Genomic DNA, 9,067 nt, shown 5'->3' with positions numbered 1-9,067 from the left:
ACCTCTCCACCGTTTAGTGGAATTCATAGGGAAACTATGGAAGTAACTACCCATGATGAAACACATATAATACAACTGTTGGTTGTACATCCAGTCCAATCTCCTGTGCAAGAGTAAGCAATTACTAGGTTTTTGTAGTTTATTACATTGTAAATACATTTCATAATTTCTAATGAATAACCTAGCTGGCGTTCACGTGATTCAACTCTTCAATCGTAAAAAAAACGGTATGTGTAAGTTTTATTTTTTGCTGGAGGGTAAGAATAGTTTGTACTTCCAGATAAGAATAACTAAACTCCAAATAGGGATGACCGAACGATTGGCCTTTCTCCAGTTACACAAATTTCAACTTGTGATCTCACATGCACTCAGCGGCATACGTAACCTTAAGCTCAGTCAATGTGATTTTTCCAAACGACAAACCCCCCCCCCCCCCCCCCACCCCCCCAGCCCCACCCACCCCAGAAGATTGCTAAAATGAGTTTTGGTCCACATCCCATGATGTTGCCCATTAGATCACGCAGGTCACATAGGTGTACCTCATCTTAGTTGCTCTGGGAGCATATGATATTCTCCTGACAACGAGTTGGAATTTGTGCAACTGAAGAAAGACCAACTGTTTGGTTAGCCCTATTTGGACACTTAGTTATTCTTATCTCCAAATATGTCTTTCTTATCTCAAAGTATGCCCTATCCATACCCGCCAATAAAAAAACCTTATTTATACTTGAGGACACAAATGTAGTTCTATGATTCGTGCGCTTATAGTATACAGCCATATCATGAAGGAAGTGAAGGCCTGAGTTGCAGTTCTCCCTGTGGTGGATTTCTGTCATGAGAGGGGAGGATGTAACAATGAAATCAGAAATTAGAGGGTAGACTTTACAAAAGTCACTTCCACCTCCTCTCATGGTGTAAGTGCCGCATTGCATGTGTGACTCTTGTTGCAATATGAGTTTTGTATTTTTTTCGTAGATTCATTTTTTCAAGACATATAATCTCTTAATCCGTGCGACCAATTCAAGAACCCTTTTCCCTGTGACATTTTTTCCGCAGAGGTCTTGGAAACTTGATTCCATTTTAATACTTTGGGATGAATGCCAAAAAAACTCGAAAAACCAAAAATGAACAAAAAAAGGAAAGAGAAAACACAGACACCCAAAAAACAAAACAACAATACTAACCAGAAGCGCAATTGTGCTTTTCACTTTTTTTAGGATTAGGAAGCACACCTATGCTTTTGGAAGTTTTCAGAATCACAACCGTGCTTTATTGTGCCTGTTTTATGGGCCTTATTGCTGCTTGTTAGAGCTAATGGGCTATGGGCCTAATTGTAGGTGACTTGTTGACATACATGCTCACACGTAAAACTTCTAATGATTACGTCGGGGAAGCCCACACCCTGACGATCAGGGAACCACTCATGTACTTGATCATGCAGAGAGATGGGGGGACTTCCACAGTTGACAAGTGGCAGAATAAGATAAGGCACTTGCGTCAATTTTTGAGGGGATGGGCAAAACATGAAAGTGGAATTTATAAGAAAGAGAAACAAAGGTTACTTGAACTTATAAATTCGCTTCACATTAAGGCCGAAAGTACGTTATTAGATGACAATGATAGGTCATTAAAAACGAAGGCTGAACTAAAACTAAAGCAACTTCTTAGAGAGGAGGAATTGAAGTGGGCTCTTAGAGCGAAAGTTCGACATGTTGTACAAGGCGATGACAACACACAGTTCTTTCATCTAATAGCTAATGGAAAACAAAGAAAGAAAAAAATTACCAGCTAGAGCAAGACGAGGGTACAATAGTAGGACATGAGAGTCTGAAATTGTACATCTCTGAATATTATAAAAACCTATTCGGGCCCCCCAAGGATACTTTTATTACCATGGATGAGCTTATGGTCGATGACATACCTAAGCTCGGGACGGACGAGAATGAGGTATTAATGGTGCCTTTTACAGAGAAAGAGGTGTTTGAAGCCATATCGCAAATAAAAAATAATAAGGCACCTGGCTCAGATGAGTTTCCCGCGGAGTTTTACAAAAGATGTCGGCACATTATCAAAGGTGATTTGTTACCGATGTTCCAAGACCTTTTTGACGGAAACTTGCAGTTATTCCATCTAAATTATGGAACAATCACGCTGTTACCAAAGAAGGAAGGGGCGGTGCGTTTAGAGCAATTTAGACCTATATGTCTTCTGAATGTCAGCTTCAAAATATTCACAAAGGTAGGCACAAATAGGTTGACACATATAGCGCATGAAGTAGTGCAATCTAGTCAGACGACCTTTATGTCAGACAGGAACATACTAGAGGGTGTGGTAGTCCTGCATGAAACGTTGCATGAAATTCACTCGAAGAAACTAGATGGGGTTATCTTCAAGGTGGATTTCGAAAAGGCATATGATAAGGTCAAATGGCCATTCCTGCAACAACCATTAAGTATGAAAGGATTCGATGAGATATGAAGGAAACATGTTGAATCTTTTGTACAAAAAGGAAGTGTTGGAATTAAAGTCAATGATGATATTGGGCATTTTTTCCAAACTTTCAAGGGTCTCAGGCAGGGAGATCCAATGTCTCCCATTCTATTTACGTAGTTGCCTATATGTTGGCAATTCTAATAGGAATGGCTAAACAGGAAGGCCAGGTAGGTGGACTTGTGCCACATCTGGTTGACGGTGGTGTGTCTATCCTACAATACGCGGATGATACGTACGATACTGTTTTTGGAGCATGACATAGCAAAAGCTAGGAATATGAAACTTATACTTTGTCTATTTGAACAATTGTCTGGCTTAAAAATAAAATACCATAAGTGTGAGCTGTTTTGCTTTGGGAAAGCCCAAGATGAACAAAACACATATAAAGAATTGTTCGGATGTGAAATGGGGAGCCTACCATTTAGTTATCTAGGAATACCTATTCATCATCGGAAGCTTTCCAATAGCGAGTGGAAATGTATAGAAGATCGATTTGAGAAAAAGCTAAGTTGCTGGAAGGGCAAACTGCTCTCATATGGAGGTAGACTATTTTTGATCAACTCGGTTCTCACGAGTATGCCCATGTTCCTCCTGTCCTTCTTTGAGGTACCTGTAAGGGTACGAAGAAGATTGGAATTTTATCGATCTGGATTCTTTTGGCAGACTGATGGGGACAAGAAGAAATACAGGTTAGCCAGATGGAAAATTATCTGTAGGCCCAACGACCAAGGTGGTGTGGGAATTGAAAATTTAGAGGTGAAGAATAGATGTCTGCTAAGTAAGTGGTTGTTTAGACTGTCAGTTGATACAGAAGGAATGCGGGCACAAATTTTGCGTAATAAGTACCTACATTCCAAGACCCTAGCACATGTAAATGTAAGACCCAACGATTCATCATTCTGGAAGGGATTGATGAAAGTAAGAGAAGCCTTCTTTCATAGAACAAAATTCATTATTGAAAATGGTGAGAGTATTAGATTCTCGGAGGATTTGTGGTTGGGGGAGATGCCAATAGAAATGCAATATCCATATCTCTATAATATTGTGCAACGCAAGGACATGGATGTATCCACAATCTTACAGTCTAATCCTCTAAATATACAATTCCGAAGGGTATTGATAGGACATCGATGGGCTGATTGATTACACCTTGTTAGAAGACTCATGGATATACAACTATCGGAGGAACCTGATAGGGTGCGTTGGAAGCTCACGAATACTGGAATCTTCACAGTCAAATCGATGTATCTGGATCTTATTGATACCTTTACTATCCCAAAGTCCAGAAATATTTGGAAAGTCAAGGTTCCCTTAAGGATCAAGGTCTTCATGTGGTTTGTGCACAAGAAGGTTATTCTAACTAAGGACAACCTGGCTAAACGAAATTAGGGGGGGGGGGGGGGGGGGTAGTACTAGGTGTAGTTTATGTGATAACGAGGAAAATATTTCACACCTCTTTCTCCAATGCCCACTTGCGAGAGTTCTTTGGAAGACGGTTCACATAGCCTTTAATATTATACCTCCGGACAATATTGACACGTTATTTGGAACGTGGCTAGATGGAGTTGATTCGATTATTGCTAGACACATTCGCATTTGAGTTTGTGCACTTTTGTGGGCTATTTGGAACTGTAGGAACAATATAGTTATTGACAGACATACAAATATACATTTTTTGCAGGTACTACAAAGAGCTGCGGCATCGATTCGTTCCTGGTCATTACTCACTCCTGCGTAAACCAGGGAGCCTTTGGTTACTGGGTCTATCCGATGGGAGACGGTAGCGCGGGGTATCTTCAACCGGTTTGGATGGCAGTCCACTAATAGGATAGATGAGTAGACATCTAGGCCTATTTTGCCGGTTGTGGCACTTTTGTTTTTATTTCCATCTTACGTTAATTTGTTTGAGACTATGTTGAACCGCACTTTGTTTGCTTGTTTAATAAAGAGGCCGTATGCATCATGCTGATGCAGAGACCGGAGGTAATCCTCCTTTTCTAAAAAAATGCAGAGGCAGTAGGACCCGGGACTTCCCATAGGGCGCCTTCTGCGCCGAGAAAGGTAACTGCCGCCTACAGCTGCGGCTGGATGGGCCGGCCCACGATCATGCAACGTGAAAAAGGACCATTATAAATAGCTCACAGAGATTCGACCTCGCGCCCTAGCGCTTCTGCAAAGCGAGGCAAACCATTGGACCAACTAAAAAAAGTTCATTATAAATGAGGTTCACGCAGGTTTAAAGACTAGAAACTCAAACGCGCTGTTTATTGCACATTACGCCGTAGCATTTAGATTTTCCAATTATTTAAAAATATCTTGACATATTACAAATGAGGTTCACGAACATGCAAAAAAAGTTCATGTATTCAAAAAAATAGTTCACCAAATCAAAATAGTTCATGAATAACAAAAAGTTCATGAATTCATAACAAGTTCACCAAATCGAAAAAGTTCATGAATAAACAAAAAGTTCACGAATTCAAAACAAGTTCACCAAATCGAAAAAGTTCATGAATTCAAAACAAGTTCACTGATTTTTTTCAAAAAAGTTCATCGAACAATGAAAATAGTTCATCAATTTTAATAAAAATGTTCATCGAATTTGGAAATAGTACATCTGAATTGAAAAAAGTCATCAGCTTTGAAAAAAGTTCAAAAAATTTGAATAAAGCTCATCAAATTGGAAAAATTACCATCATGATTTTGAAAAAAGTTCATCAAATCAAAAAAAATGAAGAGCTAAAAAAAATCAGTTCATGGATTTCGGATAGAAATTTATCTATTTGAAGAAAACAATTACCAATTTGGAAAAAGAAAGAAGAAAAGGACAGAAAAAAAGAAAAAAAGGAAAAAGGAAAAGGAGGATTGAGGAAATGGATGAAAAACTTGTATGTAATCACACCTAATGAAGTGGTCGTATTAGTTGCGGATTGATCACTGAGAACCCGTGGCACCGGTTCAAATCCTGGCTTTACCACATTTTTTGCAGAGGTTTTAGTGCGTAGAAAACAGAAAAAAAAATGAAATATGGGCTGGCTGAACTAAGCCGCGCAAGTGTCTACTGGAGGCATCGGTTAGCAAAAAATGCCTATAACCGGCACCTGTGATGCTAAATAGGATTTGCCGTAGGATCCGATTCAGTTATGTTCACTGAGACAAGGCCTATCAAGCAGGATGAGCGAGTGGTTTGGTGTGTTATTGTTGTAGCTCTGGCAAATACATATTTGGCCTTGAGTGAGTGTGCATCTGGTGCATTGTGTTGTGGTTTGTATCGGTTTGGAGGTTTGTTGTTGCTTTACATATAAAATAGGGCGAAGCCTTTTTTGATAGATAAGCTACACTAATTCACCATTCACATTCAGTCTATTATGCTGCTCTCCCATAGTTGAGTGACTAACTGATCAATTTTTTATTTTTGGTTTTTTATACAGATTAAAATGGCATTTTCCCCAAAGCAAGTGGCACTAGCAACTCTACCTTTAAATGTTTTGTTAACATCTTGATGTCTGTATAGTTAACATAGATGACAAATTATTGGTGACCCGTCATACATGTAACCTTCACCTAGGAAGGTATTCTCAGTGCCAATACTTAGATTTTGAATTTGGGTATAATTGTTGATCAGAAAGACAAAAAGTAATATATATCTAGTACTCTAGTGAGCTCTTGCATAGTCCTGTGAGTGTGATACTACATGGCTTTGTCCTTCACAAACTCTGCCACACCAAAAGAAAAAACACACCAAAAAACAATTCGTGCTTCCGTCACTGCCTACAAAATGATCTAGGAAAAATATTTGTCTCGTTCATTAATTAAAATTAGGAAGGATGATTTACAAAGTTATTGTGAAGAGCATAGTGAAGCACACAAAAGGAAAAGTCTCTACTCTCACAGCATCAGATTACGCAAATCTTAGCTAGCTACTACCTTTCTTGATAAGCTGCATGACCGATGTACTCTTTCCGTTTCTAAATATAAGTCTTTCTAGAGATTTCATTAGTAGACTACATACGGATGTATATAAACATACTTTAGAGTATATATTCAGTTATTTTGTTTCGTATGTAGACTCCTAGTGAAATATCTTAAAAGACTTATATTTAAAAACGAAGGGAGTACGTACGTAGTATGGTAGCGTTTATTTATATTTGGAATGACACAAACATTTCACTCATTCCAGATCCGTACGTCCAGCTGACAAGCATGCATGTTTAGTTAGCTTATTAATTAAGTGTAGTTGGAGATGTATGAGTGGAGCGTCAAAGTAATCAAACTCAATTACATGCTCTTTATTTATAATTGACTGAAACAAACTCGGGATACATCGATCGACCGGCGGCCGGTTACATATTACAGGGATGAGATAAACGGAAAACTACATGCAAGCCAACGTATTAGCTAGTACAAATAAACACATGAAATGCAAAGGATAAATATATATAGATATAAAAGTGTTGCCCGCGCGAGCTTATTAATTGGTCTAGCGCTTGCGCTGGCTGGCGTCGGCGAGCACCTTCTTGATGGACTTGAGCGCCTGTATCGCGGTGTCGAGGTACAGTGCGAGAGGGGCGGCGATGCTGCCAAAGGGGTCGTTTTTGACCTCCTCCTCGACGTCGTCGTCGGCGGTGGGCACCGGCTCCTCGGGGTTCTCCTCGAACCTCTTGGCCTGCTCGAGGTAGGCGATCATGCGCGGCGTGACGTAGAGGGATATGACCTCCCCCTCGTCGCCCCTCCCGGCGGTGCGCTGGCGCCCGTGGGAGGCGATGGTAGCGAGCGCGTAGGGGTGGCCCCGCTCGTTGTAGAGCGCCTGCGACTCCATGAAGGTCAGAAGCTGCAGCAGCTCGGCGCGGAGCGCGTTGATCATCTTCTCGCCATCGTCCAGCATGATGTCCTCCACGGCGTTCTGCGCGTCCATGATCTTGTGCCGCGCCTCCGGTAGCCTCTCGGCGTCGGCCAGGAGGCTCGCGGCGCCGATCGTGTTGGCGTGCAGCCGGCGCAGCTCCTCGGCCTGCACCGACCTCTGCTGGGCGCCGGCGCTGGAGGGGTCGACGGGGCTTGGGTTCGGCGTGCGCACAATCAGGATGCTTTCCGGGGACTGGCGCGTCTTCTGACCGGCGTAGCTGTGCCGCGCCTCGGCCAAGTTGGCGTCGTACTCCTCGGTCTCGGTGCTGTCCTTGAGCGTAAAGTTGACGGCCACCTTGCGGGCTTCGCTGCTGAAGAGGGTGCCGAACTTGATGGTGATGATGCCAGTCTTTTGATCGGTGGTGGTGCTGTAGTCCGTGCCGGGGGCCACGGTCATCTTGTCCAGGTCGCCGTCGGCGTTGTTGGGCTCGAGCGTGAGCTGCACGTCCTGCGCCACCACCGTGAGCAGGCCGCCGAGCAGCTGCGAGAAGGGCGCGCTGAGGTTGGTCCCGTCGGGGACCGCGCTGTACGTCCCGCCGATAGACTTGTTGGCCAGGTCGCTCAGCAGCTTGTGGTCCGTGCCGGCGCCGAAACCAAAGGTGTAGACGCCCACTTCCCCGGGGTTCACTTGCCTGGGGTCACCGGAGGTCTGCCCGTCGGACATGAGGAAGATGTTGGGGGTGCGTGATTCGGTGTGGACGCGGCCGGCGAGGACGGCCAGCCCCACATCAAGGCCGGCCTTTATGTCGGTGCCGCCGTCGGCCACCAGGCCGTTGACGATGGCCCTGAGGTCGGCCTGGGCAGCATGCGTCATGGAGCGCAGCGGGTTTAGCCTGTGGGCGGTGCTATGGAAGGTGACGATGGAGAGGCGGTCCACGGGGGTGAGCTTCAAGATGACGAACTGCAGGGCCTTCTTCACGCTCTCGATCTTGTCCCCGCTCATGCTGCCGCTCACGTCCAGCACCGCCACCAGGTCCAGCCCCTCCCTCATGGTGGCGGATAATGTGGCACTGATCTCCACCATCGCCGTCACTGTATCCTTGGTCAGTGCCACGTCTTTTCTGTTGAACGCCGGAATTGCCATCGCCACCAGCCCATCTTTGCTCCCTGCTGCACATGCAGATAATCCTCCATTAATAACCCCATTCCCTTGATGAATTACTTACATTGGGATCGCAGATTAGGGAAGCTAGCTAGCTGTACCTGCATTCGGAGAAGAAGGCTTCTCGTCGTCGTGGAACGACACCATGGAGCTCGTCGTAGGAGGGAGGGAGAGAGAGAGAGATAACAAGGCACACCTTCTGTATGGCTGTGTCTGTGTGTGTGATAGATAGGCAGGGATACCTCCCCATATATACACGTCCAACATATTCGAAAAAATTAAAAATTAAAAATAATATATACACATCCAACAACAAGATATGTATGTGTACTACTGGGAGTACTACTACAGACAACGTCTTCATCTCCATTTCGTCTTCTTCTCCAAGTCATCCCCGCAAAAAAAAAAAAAAAAAAAAAAAAGAACTTCTCCAAGTCATCGTCATGTTTCTAGAAGTTTGAAATTTTAAAATTTCCAAAAATTATTAACTTCATTTTTTAATTTGCTAGGTTTTGTATATAACTATAAATTGAAATTGTTGTAAAGTTTGAATTTCTGACAGTTTAAAAA

At 43.2% G+C, this 9,067-nt stretch overlaps 1 protein-coding gene across 2 annotated transcripts; it reads right to left on the bottom strand.

Moving 5' to 3' along the window:
- Positions 1-6,783: 6,783 nt before the first annotated feature.
- LOC123397652 (E3 ubiquitin-protein ligase WAV3-like) lies at positions 6,784-8,803 on the bottom strand. 2 transcript variants are annotated; one of them, XM_045092190.1, is made up of 2 exons: positions 8,599-8,803; positions 6,784-8,502 (listed from the first exon to the last, which is right to left on the bottom strand). In XM_045092190.1, the coding sequence occupies exons 1-2, from the start codon at positions 8,762-8,764 to the stop codon at positions 6,974-6,976; spliced, it is 1,695 nt and encodes a 564-aa protein (XP_044948125.1). In that variant the 5' UTR covers positions 8,765-8,803; the 3' UTR covers positions 6,784-6,973. The 2 variants fall into 2 exon arrangements, with proteins under 2 accessions (XP_044948125.1, XP_044948124.1); XM_045092189.1 differs by having other exon boundaries at positions 6,784-8,505; positions 8,599-8,797.
- Positions 8,804-9,067: the final 264 nt, after the last annotated feature.

Source organism: Hordeum vulgare, chromosome 5H (genome assembly GCF_904849725.1).
Source record: "Hordeum vulgare subsp. vulgare chromosome 5H, MorexV3_pseudomolecules_assembly, whole genome shotgun sequence".
Classification (NCBI taxonomy): Eukaryota; Viridiplantae; Streptophyta; class Magnoliopsida; order Poales; family Poaceae; genus Hordeum; species Hordeum vulgare.
Note: the sequence above shows the minus strand (reverse complement) of the source record. Positions and strands in the feature narration are given on the sequence as shown.